Raw genomic sequence first — 13,827 nt, 5'->3', positions numbered from 1 at the left:
GGTTCCAGTTAATGGCCTGCCTGGCTTCCCACCAGCACAGTGTGAGCCACTTTCAATCACTGCAGGGGGCTGGCGCTGCCCGGTGCTCGTTTGTTGTACCTATCAGGCAGGCCTCCTGGTGGTTTCTCATAGGGCTGGAGGCTGCCTCCGTCCAGAGCCTGTGTCCTGCTTACCAGGTAAATTGCTCTGGGGTCCAGGTGTCCAGACAACGGGCCCCCGCCTGAATCCCCACTGCAGAGGCCTGTATTCCTGGGACATCCCTGAGTCCCTTCAGTGCCCCACGCAGTCAGTTGGCAGTGCTGTTGGGCTGCCTACGCCTGCCCTTGCTCTCGGGCAGAATGTGCTCTGCCTCGGGGTGCCTTGGGCAGGACAACAGGCTGTGGCGTGTCTGCCAGTGACCTCAGCAGGAATGACTAGCTGGCCAGCTCTGCATCCACGCCCACCAGCTGCCCGCCCTCCAGGCCTGTGCCTGCTGCTGTGGGCAGCCTGGGCTGGAGAGAGGGAGGGATACTGCTTCCTGCCCAACATGTCAGGGACAAAGAGCCAGCTAGGCTGCTCACAGCGCCTGACCTCATGCCAGGAGGGTCGTCCTGGGCTCGTGCCCTGCCTGCAGCCAGCTGCAATAAGCTGGACTTACCGGCTCTGTCTGGGTGAGACAAGTGCATCTTTATTGAGCTTTGCTTTGACACAGCTTGGGGCTGCTGGGCCATGACCCAGCCAAACATGGGTACAACACTGAGAGGCAGGAGGGGCAGTGCTCACTGCTGGATCCTCCGGATGGACTGGACCTGGGGGGTCTGTGCATGGGAGCCCCACTCCCGGCAGTGCTTGTAGTCGCCCATGTGTCGGTCGCTCTCCAGGATGTACTGGAAGCCCCGGTAGCCAGGGAACTGGGAGCAGACCCAGCTGCGGAAGAAGCACAGGAGAAGCCATTACCTCCGAGCCAAGCCCAGCCTCAGGGGAGCAGGGCAGGTGTCAGGCAGACAGATGGGCAGCAGGCCACGCAGGCAAGGGAAGGCATTGCCTTCTCAAAACTGCCGACACAACCTGGGGCCATGGCATGGCAGCCTGGCTTCCTGGCCACTGGGGAGGGCTGGGGCTGGAGCCAGGGCAGCAGCACGGCAGCCCTGGCCCTTCAGGTGGCTAGAAAGGATTGGGCTGGAGTGGGTGGGGCTTGGTTCCATGGGGCGGAGCCTTGAGCAGAAGGGGCGGGGCTGGGGCTTGCCTTACCCAGCTGGGCCTTCACCCACCCCTGATGGCCCACAGGTGACCCTATGTGGGGGGGTCTGAACTTGCCCTTGGCCATCAGGTTCTGACAGGCTCCCCCCAGCCTCAGCATCTAACCCTGGCACCCCGGGCCTGGCAGCTACATGCTAGGGGAGTGCTGCAGTCGTGCAGTGTCGGGGCTGGGCCTCAGGTGAGCGTGGGGCGCAGCGACACAGCCCCTGGGAGGTACTCACGCGCCAGAGTGAGCGCGGAAGGAGCTCACCGCGCTGCTGTCCCAGCCCATGGCCGGCAGCGAAGGGTAGTCATCACTCAGCTCCCCTTTCCGCCCCAGGAAGTTCTCCCACTCGAAGATGGACATCTTGCTGTCCCGGTGATTCTGCAGGGCGGGACAGAGAGATTGAGGTGGGCTGGGGACACTGCCTGGGGCCCATGCCGGGGCTGCCCACTCAGCAGGGCCACTCCATCCCCGCGCTGCTCCACCCACCGAGGAGAGCCGCCCCAGCTTCACCCGGAGGAGGAGACGGCAGAAGTGGGCTGCTGCTGCTGGGAACCGGCTGGGGCTCAGAGCATCTCAAAGGGCACCATTTAACTGAGGCCTGGACCCCTTCAGAGAGCGGGAGACCTCGGGCAGCTTGCGGTGGGCAGAAATCCCAGGAATCAGGACGCTCTCTGTGGTTTCTTGCGGACCAGGGTGCACACGAGGTGACTCTCACATCTCCTCTCTCCAGGCCAGGACCCAATCCCTGGAGTGAAAGGCTGCCCGGCTCCCCCCAGGCAGCCAGAGCCCTGCCTCCATGTCCCTTCCTGGGGGAGGCTGAGTATGCCGGGCCACTCCCTGCAGCCCAAGCCTGTGGCAGGCGACTCAGGCTGCCGAGACTCAGGCCATCAGAGCTCTGACTGGCACTCCCGGGGGCAGCACGCATGGGGCAGGGACCCTCCGGTCAGCCTGCAGCTCTACAGGGCCAGCGCGGCCTGCGGGGGAGTATGGGCAGAGGGGGAGGGCCCAGCCAGCGCTGTGAGCAGCTCCCCAGCCCTACTCACAGCACAGGCGATGGGGCGGAAGGAGCTCATCTTCTCCACATGGTAGGCATGGCTGCCGCTCCAGGCCTCCCAGCCAGGGTACTCGCCTTGCTCCAGAACAAACTGCTGCCCCTGGAAGCCCACGTGCTCAAAGCCTGCCCACCTGCGGGGGAAGCCAGCACCCAGGTCGGCCAGGGAGTTCAGGGCACCCTGGTCCCAGCTGTCAGTGCTCCAGCAGCCACAGCAACCGGCTGTGGAATGGCTAGCTGGCCAGCTCGGCATCTGTGCCCACCACCTGCATGCGGGCTCCCTGTCTGTGCTCTGGGTCACCAGGCCCTGCTGCCCACTCCCCAGCCAGCTCATCGGGGGGACGGGGCTCAGCATGGGTGGCCCAGCTTTACTCCTGGCCCAGAGCCTGCCCTGCTCAGCCGGTCTGCTGGGAGCAGTATCGGGGCACAGGGCTTGACCGCTCCAGCAAGAGAGAAGGGATTGGGCCGTGGGGGCTTGTTCTGCTTTGCTCGTCCACTGCTCCAGCCACAGAACCTGGTTAGGGACTTGTTCTTCTCCTCCCCCCCAGGCTCTCTTGCCAGGGAGCAGGATTGAGTATTGGGGTTAGATAGGGCCCATGCCCCGACCCTGCTCCCCAAAGGGAGTGCCAGGCAGATGGGGGCAAGCCCCCAACCCTACATCCCAGCTGTAATGTTGGGTGAGCTGGCAGCATGGGGGGGCATTTTTCTTCACCTCCTCCCTTGGTCCGCAGGGTGCAGGAGGTGGGGAGAGGTGGCCCTGATGGCTTCTGCCCTGCCCTCCTGTCCTTGCCCACCTGCCCTAAATCGGGGCCCATCCATGAGTCCCAATCTGCCTATGCCTCTGTTGAGCCAACTGACAGCTTAGCACCCCCAGTGAGCTAGAGGTCCAGGTGTATGGCAGCCTCCAGAGTGCTGCTCTGTGGCAGCCGGCGGGGCCGCTTGGCTGGGGCAGGCAGCCCCCCAGGGATGCGTTTTCAACACTCCAGGAAGCAGAACCGTGTCTGAGGGGAAACGCTAAGCTTCCCAGGGAGGAAAGGCGATGGGTAGTGCGGGTTTCCCAGCGTTCCCTGTGGCAGGTGGAGTCCTGGGACGCAGCATTCTCCAGGGAATAATGGCGGGGGACAACAGCCAGGAAGAGCCGGGCAGGGCTGTCCCGGGACTCACGCGCCACTCTCAATCTTGCAGGAGCCAACCATCCGGAAGCCGCACGCCCCAACGTCGTAGCACTCGGCGGTGAACGCCTGCCCGCGGCCCTGGAACAGCACCTTGTCCCACACCACAATCTGAGGAGCACAGCTGGGGGTCAGGGGTGCTGACACTGTGGAGCAATGATCCCTGGCTCCTAGAGCAGCTTCTGGCTCACATCCCCTCAGGCACCGGCCACAGAGACCCTGCTGCAGTTCCTCCCGCACCCGCCCGCCCAGCCCGGCAAAGTGCAAGGAGGAGCGAGATGGACAAGGGTCCAGCCATGACTTGCGTTAGCCAGGACCCTGCACACAGGGGAGCGCTTTCTACTTCCATCCAGGCTCCCTGCCCCATGTTTGGCCTCAGCCCCAGGGGTGGGGCAGAGCTGCATGGGAGCAGGAAGGGATTAGCTCTGCTGGTGCAGGAGGATTCACACTGTAAGCCAGGCTGTGAGAGATGGGCTGGGGCGAGTAGCTGCTCCAGGAAGAGGGGCGAGGGGAAGTGGGGAAGGTGGGGCTGGGCCTGCCTGCAGCCAGCCATGCTGCAATGGGCTCAGCAGCTCCCAGGGAGTCTGGCTCGTGGCCTTTGGCCTGTCGGCAGCGGGAAGAGCACGTCACTGGGCTCAGCGCCTTTCTGTGGCACTGCTCAGCCTGGCTTGCAGGCGCTGCCCCCACTAGCCGGACTGCCACACTCAACTGCTGGGAATTCTCCCCACGCTGGCTGGATGCAGCGGGATGGAGCCCAAACCTGTCGCATCCACTAGAGGGCAGCAGATGCCCAGGCCAGGCATCCCAGGCAGGGAGCCAGCTGCCTGTGCATTGGCTGCAGAGCACAGAGTACAAAGCACCTCTGCCTGAAACCTACTGCATGTGCCTGTCACCAGGTGCCTCCCAGGCCCTGGCCTCCCCCCAATCCCCGTCCTACCGAGCTGAGACAGGCAAGGGCTCCGGGACAGCCACTGCAGGGCAGATATGCTGTGCTGGGAAAGGTGACTGCTGTCCATCTGCACGGGCACGCAGCAGGCTGAGAGCTGGGGAGCCCCGCCTCCTCCAGGCTAGGGGGTTTCAGACTAAACTCTGGGAGCTGGCACAGGCTGCCTTGCACCCACGCCCGGCTGTGTCTGAGATGAGCTCACGGCGATGCTCCCCCCTAGACCCTGCCACACCCAACCATACCTTACAGAGGCCAGAGAACTTCCGGCAGGGCTGGCTCATTACGGCTCTGTCCTGCAGTGGAAAGGAGAGAACCAGCTTGATAAAAGCTGTTCTACACAAATCTGTGCTGTTGGCAATGGCCACGGGCTGAGAAGCCATCCCCAGGGAGCTGGTCTGGAGGGGCGAGGACACCCCACGAAGCTGCTGCCCCCTCCCTCCCTCTTCTAGCCCTACAGCACGGAGCTGCTGCTCCGCCCTTCTCCTGTCACTGCTGGGAACCACCAGCCTGCCCTCCCATCTGCAGGTTGCCATACAGACCATGCCCATACCTGGGCTGGCCCTCCGACAGGCAAGCAGGGCAAACTGGAGTTTCAGGGAGCCTCTCGTGTTTAGAGGGCAGCCTACGTGCTACCTTGGCAGCCGCATGGGACAGCTGGCAGCACTGCCTGGGTTTGGGGCAGAGCCCGGTGCAGGCAGAGCTGAGCACTGCTACTGGGAAGCCTGTTGGGACCCAGCTTCCAGCATGAGGGGCCCCGGGGGACAGACGAGGTCTATGGATATCACCTGGTGTGGCACAGGCCTCAAGAGCCCCGTGGTGCTCGCTCACAGACACCGGGTGCTTTCCCACGTTTCCTGGGCCTGCAGCTCTCACCAGAACCAACTTTCTGCTAGGAGTTGGGCTCCTTCCTGCCCCAGCCAGGCACTGGGAGAACCCTTCACAGGAGCTGGCACTTCTGCATAGCCCGGAGCCGCAAAAAGAGAGAGGGACTCCAGTCTGGCCAGCCCTAGCTGGCTCTGCTGGTCTCTGCCTGGTGCCAGGCCGAGGCTCTGCTTAGTTCAGGTCTCGGGCAGCACTGTTGCCTCTCCATCGCTGCCCAGGTTTCCAGCCTGAGTCTCTCACCTATGTCCAGCAGCTCTGCAAAGCCAAGGGGCTTCTAGCCAAGCCAGGATCTCCTCCCCTGCTAGGGCAGGATCCGAGCCTCACCCAGAGCCTCACGACACATGGGCCTATGAGGGTGGGAGCCAGGGATCCACAGCCCCTTGAGCCAGGAAGCTGCCAGCATGCCCAGGGTTCAGCACAGATGCGCTGACACAAAGTGCTGGACTTTGCCGCTCTGTTCTTCATGCTCAGCCCCGCGGACAGCGTGGGTATCGCCGGCACTGGCTTCAGTGAACAGGGTGCCCGCACCAGGCAGGACAAAATACCTGGGTGCCCTGATGAGAGGGGCCTTCCCTTCTGCAACTCCTCCCCATCTGGGTCTGAGCCCATACCTCAGCCCCCTGGCCAGCTTGTGACGCCCCCCATGGGGACATGGAAAGCAGCAAGAAGCCCCAGCCTAAGGATTGGTGCAGTCCCTGCAGAGGCTGGGCAGGGTCCTTCACTCTCACTGTCCGCAGACACTTCTGTGTTCGCAGAAGGAGGGAAAAGGCCCAAGGATGAGATGGGGAGCTGGGATCCTCCTGCTGTGCGGAGTTAACCCAGACCTCAGGCCCCAGCAGCCCCTGCCTCCTCAGTGCTCCGCTCCCCCAGCCTGCTGTTAGGTCTGACTCTGGTTCGGCTTTGTTGACACTGGCACTTTGTTGGCAAAACTGCTGTCATTCGGGGGCGTTAAAAGCCACACCCCTCATGGCAACGGCTTTGCTGCCAAAAACACTGATGTGAGTGCTCTCCTGCCCATAGAGGCTCTGTCCCTTGTTCCAAAGGGTGGGGTGGTATTTTGTCATCTAGAGAGCTCTCGCCTGCCAACAAGCAGCAGCTACACCATACGCCTTTGAGCACCACAGTCAGGTTGCTAAAAGTTGTGTAGTGTAGCCATGACAGTGTTTCCTGCTGCCTACAAAACAATTGTGTCTGTTGTCAGCTCCCTCTGGATCACTCGCCACCCTGGCAGCTGCTGGAAGAGCTGGGGAACCACTGGGACTTTTTGCAGCCAGCCTGGACTTAGCCTCCCTCTGGGAGGATTCGGAACCTTGCAGAAGATGGTTCCTACAGGGGCACACCCAGAGAGAGACAGCCCCATGCCCTTAGGACACCCAGCAGGAGCTGGGGCAGAGGCAATCATCCACAGAGCCCTGCCACATGGGTGAGCTGCTGTCCATGTGCTTTCGCCATGTCGCAGGACAGCCTGAGCTCAGACAAGCCACAGGGCTCTGAGTTGCTGAAGACACAGCAGAGAGGCTGTGCGCGTGCATACACACACGCGCACACACACACACTCTCTATCTCTGGCAGTGAGCAAGCTGCCAGGGCTGGGCACTCCAGCCTCCGCAGCCACCTCTTCAGTCACTGCCAGCTGCACATGGAGCCTGTACAGGCTGAGTGTCCTGCAGGGTGCTGGGCAGTGCCTGTTCCGCGACACTGGCCCTCAGAGTCTCCTGCTACCTGTTCTCCCAGCACAGGGAGGACATAGCAGCAGGCACAGTGGCTCCGGAAGGGCCAAGCCTCAGGTGCTTCACTCTGTCCTGCTTCCACTAGCGGGATCCTATGGACAGACACCCTGCTGAGTCTTTGGGCCCCTCAGCAAACTGCTGCTCTTTCTTGCCAGTCCCCCAGGAGAACTCCCATCCCTTTGGGTGCCCACCTGCCCTTCCGGCTCCAAGCCAGAGCACCAGAGCAACCACTGGCCAATGGCAGCTGCTCTCTGTACTTACCGGGTGAGGGGTGGCTGGACTCCAGGGAGGGAACCTGGCTGACAGTGCCTGTGGCTGGGTTTTTATAGCCTCCAGAGGGACCCAGACAGGCAGAGCATTAGAGAACCTCCTAGCTCAGCACATGGGGAGGGAGGGACCTTGGCCAGAAACAAAGACTGTTCTGCAGAGAGCTAGGGTACAGCATGGCCAGCAGCATCAGGCTCTTGGCTCAGCATCGTGCTTCCAATGCCCCCCAGAGACTGCCCTGGATTCACCCCTGAGGGACTCACCCTCCTTCCAGACAGCAAACAGCGGCTCTGCCTTGTGCTGCCTTCCTGGAGAACTGAGGGCCACTGGTCTCACTCATGGCCTGCTTTGTAGCCCCATCCAGTGTGGGAAAGCACCTCCGTCACTCTTTCCTATGAGGTTGTATTACACCGACAGGCAGCATCAAACCTGGGACATAAGTGCATGAGCCTCTGCAGTAGGAGCAAACAGCCAGTGGGCTGGTAGCTAAGACTGTAGAGCAGACTCCTTTTTCTCTCTAAGGGGTCTCCGTGCCACTAGAGGGGACAGGGCAGCACACCCAGCAGATGTGTGGGGTACAGCTGCATTCATCACACAGAGGCAGCCATGTCCCAGCCAGTGCCAGCAACTCCTCCCTCTCCCGGATGAGTGGGGGCAGGTGGCTGGGAGGGAGAACCTGGGCGTGTCTCTCTAGCTCCCTGCCCAGCACTGGCTCCCTACACTTTACAGGTCTCCCTTGGCGCTGGCGCTCAGGGTGGGAAGCAGCCGGGTGCAGGCGAAGGAGGCGGTGAAGTCATGGGGCTTGTCCTGGAGGAAGGGACAGGCTCCCCAGCATCTGCCCCACCAATGGTGACCTCCCAGAGGCTGTTCCTGTGGAGCTGTGACTGTTCTCTCCTCTGGGAGGTGTCTATGCACTGGCTGGTGTGGCACAGTCGGAGATGGGGGAAGGGAGCATAACTCCTGAGTCAGGCTGGGGGGAGGGGCGTCTCACCACCGCGTAGCATGGTGCCAGCTCGGCACAGGAGAAGCCCATGACTGTGTCCTCTCAGTGCCGGGAGGACAGGTAGCAGGAGACTCTGAGGGCCACAGTCTTGGAACAGGCGCGACCTACCTGACTCCAGGCTGCTTCCCAACCTCATGCTGGTCAGCCCTTCCTGCCACACGAGCCTATGCATTAGTACCCCCTGCAGCAGGATTCCCTGTGAGCTGGGCTCTTGTGCAGCTGTCCAGGACAGATTCCAATGCCATCCAGCTGATTGGCAGAGCGCCCACAGCTAGGTTTTTTTTTCTACTGGTGGTGCACATTGGCACATGGTTTGGTGCACATAAATTATTCCACACATGGATGGAAAAGATTAGAGGGAACATTCCTCAGGAGTGAGGCCAACTGCCCTCCAGTGGGGAGGACACTCACAAAGCCTGGATGTTGTGCAGTGCAGGACATGGTAAATGGAGAAAGGGAAAATGTGGGTACAGGAACAAACAGATCAGGAGGGTGCACATTTTGGGCTAGCTTGTTCTAGGAGCAACCATCTCACTCAGCAGGAGCTCTGCATGCTGCTTGCCTTTGTGCTCCATCGGGATGCCAGGTGGCTCTGGATCGCGGGGCCTGGGGCAAGTCCTCCTTCAGGATTGGATTGTGCCAGGTTCAAACAAGCCCCGATGTTTAATGCAAGCTCAGGTTACTCTGTGCCCTATTTCCCACTGTAATGGTGGGCATTTCTTTTCAGTGCACTTGGGCTCTGGGGGTGAGGGTTGAGCTGAGTACAGATAAGTAGAGAGATTTGATACACAGAGTCACTTGCTAGGTGAACTTGAGCACCGTGGGTGGTGAGTGAACATCCAGCGGGGGAAGGCAAGCCCTGCTCTGCCCCGTCCTCTTGAGACTCCACCAAGGCTGGCCCCCACTCCAGGTTACTGCCCCCACCTCCCTGAACATCCTAAGACACCTTAGTTTCCCCCATGCCCCACCCTTCCCAACCAGCCAGAGAGCCGGGAAGCCAAGCCCTCCTGGATGGTGGTAGCATGGGCAATTTTGAGAAGGCAATGCCTTCCTTTGCCTACACTACCCACCATCCATGTCGAAAACCATGAACGTAAGCAGCTCACAAAGAATCTCAAAGGGTGTTTGGAGAGCAAGAGGGCTTTCTTCTAGGTCCAATTCTACAGGTGGTAGCTAGGGCTATGTCTAGCTTTTCTGGGTATCCCGGAAAAGCTATGCCACATCCAAAGAATGCATCTGCTTTTCCAGAATTTTTTTTGGAAAAGTGGACACGTTCTTTCACCATCCCCCCAAGTAATCCCCTGACCCCACCCTTTAGGGTTGTTGAGGCAGCCACTGCGGGGTGGTGGGAGGGGAGAGGTGGTCCAAAGCGCAGGGCCTGGGGCAGCCTCCCCAAACTGTCCTATAGGGAGCAGATTTTGGAAGTAAATCACTGGCTAGGAAAGAGTTGTAGAGTTTGGGTTTTGTGGAACATCCGTCCATCTTCTATAGCAGTGTTTCTTAAACTGTTCCGTGGCACACCAGTGTGCCACGAGGCAGTCGGCGGTGTGTCATGGAGAACAATAGTGTTCAACATGGCTGCTCTTAAAGGGGCAGACAACCATTTTTCTTTTTTTGCTCAATAACTTTCCCCTGGCCCTTTTTTTTTCCTCTCAATAATTCCCCCCCCCCCCCCCAGCCCTTTTCCCCCCAACTTTTTATTTTACTCAACAAAAAATCCTTGGTGTTTTTCATGAAAAAAAAGTATTGTTTGGTGTACCTCAGTCTTAAGAAGTTTAAGAAACTCTGTTCTATAGAGAAGGGGGTCTGTGGGCTGCCCAGTTTGGATGACATTCCCTCAGTAGAAGGCAGACCAATCTCCTCAGGACAGATTGGCTGAAGCAGTCAGGAGCATTAAACTAATAGCAAAAGGGGAGGGTAAGAAGAGGGAAGATATGATCCCTCAGTGAGCACAAAATCTAGATGTTGAGAACAAAGTTAATCAAAGAACTGGAGGATGTGAAGAGCAGAAATTCCTTACTTGCTTCTACACTCCAGTGCTAGGAGCCTGGATAACAAGCAAGAGGAATTGGAATTGCTTGTTTATGAGCATAGGTTTGATCTAGCTGGTCGTACAGAAAGCTGCTGGGATGGTTTGCCAGACTGGAATGTCCAAATCAATGGCCATCACCTATTTAGGAAGGAGAGAGTGGACAGCAGATAGCGGGCGGAGGCGGGGAGGACCACTCTGTCAAAAATGGCATGGCCTCTTTCTAAGTCACTGATAAGTCAAAAGGAAACCACTTAGAATGTTTACAGATCAATGTCCTAACAGATAAAGCATGAGCCAAGGTATGAGTTGGTGTCTACTACAGACCCCAAACCACATTTGGGAACAGGATGGCAGCCTCCTGATACACATATCTGCACTGTGTAGGGAAAAACCTGCCTCACAATGGGGGGAGTTTAATTTGAGTGACAGATGCTGGAAGTCACATGGTGCCAGGACTAAAACATCCTTGGAACTGCTAAAACTCATAGATGACCTTTTCCTAACTCAAAAAGTGTCCCATCTAACAGCCAGGAATTCTATATTAGACCAGGTTTTGACAGACTAGGAGGAACTGACCACAGAACTAAAAGTCGGTGGTTGCTTAGGAGCAAATAATCATGAATTATTTGCATTTGTGATGTGCAAACAGAATAAAGTCCAAACCAGAAAGGCATATATTTGGTGTTTTAAATGAGCCATTTTCACCAAGCTGAAAACTATTATAGGTCAAATCAGCTGGGAGAGAGAATTTAAACAGCAAAATATAACTGATACATGGAAACTGTTTATGAACATTTTACTAGATGCCCCAAAAGCCACACTCCCACAGTTGAGAATGAAGGCCACAGTGGTTAAGCATCCCAGTTTAGAAGAGAAGTGAAAGCAGCTTAGAAAATATAAAAATATATAACAAATAGAAAAAGGGAAATTGATAGGAAAGAATGTAAATTAGAAGCTAGAAATTGTAGCACATCTTTAAGGGAAGCTAAAAGACACAAAGAAAATCCATGGCCAACAGGAGATAATATAAATAATATAAATAAAGGGATAATATAAATAAAGTTTTAAGTATATTAGTAATAATAAAAACCCTTATAATGGCATTGCTCCATTTTGAGTTGGAAATGACAGAATTGTCAATAATCATGCAGAAAGGGCAGGTGTGTTCAAGATATATTTCTCCTCTATATTTGGGAAAAATCCAGATGATGTATGTCATGGGCCCCATGATTTATGAAAATTGGCTTTTGAATGTGGATATGCATAACTCGAAGACACTGTATGCAAAATGGGTAATGTAGCAAGTCATTTTAAAAATTGTAATACACTGAGTCTGTGTATCTTATTTCTGTGTGTGTATCTTTCTTGTATGTGAAGTTAGAAATAGTAAGTGGAAACCTGTTTGATTAGTCTAGGTATTCTAGTAAAAGCCATTAGTGATATTTGAGGAATTTAATGGTTCAGTGATTAAGTCAATGACCTGTGAATGGTTTTTGTTTGTCCTGGAAGCACAAACTGTGGCTGGTCCTACAAAGACATGTGACCATGATACCTGATGCTGAAACTCGCTTTGGATCTGGTACTTTTCCACTCAAAGTGAGAAAAAATTGAACTGAGCACAAAGAATTCCCACCTCAGGCAAAAGGAGTATAAAGGGAGGAACCAAAAAATAGGGGGAGTGGCCAAACACCAGGAGACCCCTTTCCCCCCAACTTACTACCCAAGATGTCTTCTAGAAACATCTAAGACTGAACAGAGGAAAGGATCCAGCTAGGAGGCTGCTTAGCTTGTGAAATAAATGTTTAGAACAACAGTTTAGGGTAAGAATTGGCATATTACAAGTTTTTTTGTACATTAGGATTAACTGACATGATTTGTTTATTTTGGTTTAGTATCTTACTTTGATCTGTCTGGTTCCATTTGCATTCACTTAAATCCTACTTTTTATCTACTATATTTCTGAGATAATTTATCTGTCTATCTGTTTGTTCAAGAACTCCTTCTCAACAGTAAGAGCTAGAACCATCAAATTTGGTACACAGCTTCCTCTTGTCCTAACTTAAAGCAAGATCAGGGTTAGTTGTGACAGGAAAATGGGATGTGCCTGGAATGGGATTGTTTCTCAGAAAACCACACAGAAAAGAGACAGAGTTACCAGGCAGGTGAAGGGGTTGGCTTGGGGTGCTTCCTCTGTCCAGGACTGCCCTAGCCATGAGCCTTCCATCCCCCCCAGGTGCCTTTAGGGAAGGCAGGGGGGCTGCAGATTCCCCACCCTCCAATTCATAGCGAACACTGCTGGCTGTTCTCCTGCATCAGGGAGTGAGGGGAAAGTGCCGAGTTTGCTGCATTCCTCACTCTGGCTGGGGAGTGCAGGGGCAAACGAACCTGGACCTACCACAGTTGGGGCACGTATGCCCCTCCCCTGGCTATGCTCACTGAAGCTGCAGCAGCCATGGAGAGGTGCTTCTCACCTGGCCCCAAGCTGCTGCGGTGACAGAGGACTAGGATAGTTCTTTCACCCTGGAGCAGCCTGAACATTGAACCCTTGGTTCTCAGCCCCACCCCAGAGCCATGAATTAAATGAAGCCTGGACATTTTCATTTTATTTTCCAAAAAACAAAAATTAGTTGAATGAAGGACTCGAGCAGCACTGAGTAACTCTTCTAGTACTAATAAAACCACTTTTGTTTATTATCAAGTCTAATGTAAATTATTGTTATGCGAGTGGAAGAGCAATCCCTGGGAACATTTCTCTTTCATTGATAAAGAGGGCAAACTTATGAGCTTTCTGTGTGTAAAACTTTTCTACAGAATACAAAGGATTTATTTCAGGGTTTGGTCCTTAGGAGTTGGGTTCTTGTGTGCTTTCAATTGCCCAGATCTGAGTGCTTCAGCATCTGTGTTGCTCTGTTTTGGGGCAGTAAGGCCAACTCTGTGCCCTGGCGGAGGGAGAGCAAAGCTGCTGGCCCATCAGGACAGGGTGGTGGGGAGGCCCAGAAGGCAGGAAGGTGGTTATCACTGGCTTGATCAGCACATCAGATGGAAATTCTCCAACTTATCACAATGTAATATCGTATGACGATTAAATATGTTTCATTCCAACAGTAAGCAAGAAAGGTTAAGCAGAAGCTACTAATATAGGACATATTAAATTAAGCAGAGACAACTTGTGTTCAAGAGTTTTTAAGAGCTGGCTGAGGAATTCTCTGGGCCATAAATATCTATTATTCATAAGTCTTGGAGCACCTGGGAAGTTCCAGAAGAATTAAAGAAAGTCCATGTTGTAACAATATTTTAAAATGGCATATGAAATGACATAGGTAATCATTCGCTTTGTAACAGATCCTGGGCAAAGCAGTGGAAGATCTGATAAAGGAGTTGAGTAATAAAGAAGTAAAGTTACAGTAGTATAATTAATGTCAGATGCTGAGAACGTGGGACATTTCTGCATTATTTTAATGAAATAGTGTAATACCATTTACAATATGAATGGAGATTGCCTACCTCTTAGAACTGGAA

General features: G+C 55.2%; 1 protein-coding gene across 1 annotated transcript; it reads right to left on the bottom strand.

Moving 5' to 3' along the window:
* Positions 1 to 647: 647 nt before the first annotated feature.
* CRYBA4 (crystallin beta A4) lies at positions 648 to 3,754 on the bottom strand (the record flags this gene model as incomplete). The annotated part of the gene is made up of 4 exons (XM_075897767.2): positions 648 to 906; positions 1,461 to 1,603; positions 2,269 to 2,410; positions 3,441 to 3,754. Coding segments are annotated over 4 exons (747 nt in total), but the record flags the coding sequence as incomplete, so codon positions are not given.
* Positions 3,755 to 13,827: the final 10,073 nt, after the last annotated feature.

Source organism: Pelodiscus sinensis, chromosome Z, assembly GCF_052426305.1.
Source record: "Pelodiscus sinensis isolate ZL-2025 chromosome Z, ASM5242630v1, whole genome shotgun sequence".
In the NCBI taxonomy this organism is placed as follows: domain Eukaryota; kingdom Metazoa; phylum Chordata; order Testudines; family Trionychidae; genus Pelodiscus; species Pelodiscus sinensis.
This window is presented reverse-complemented; position numbering and strand designations above follow the sequence as displayed.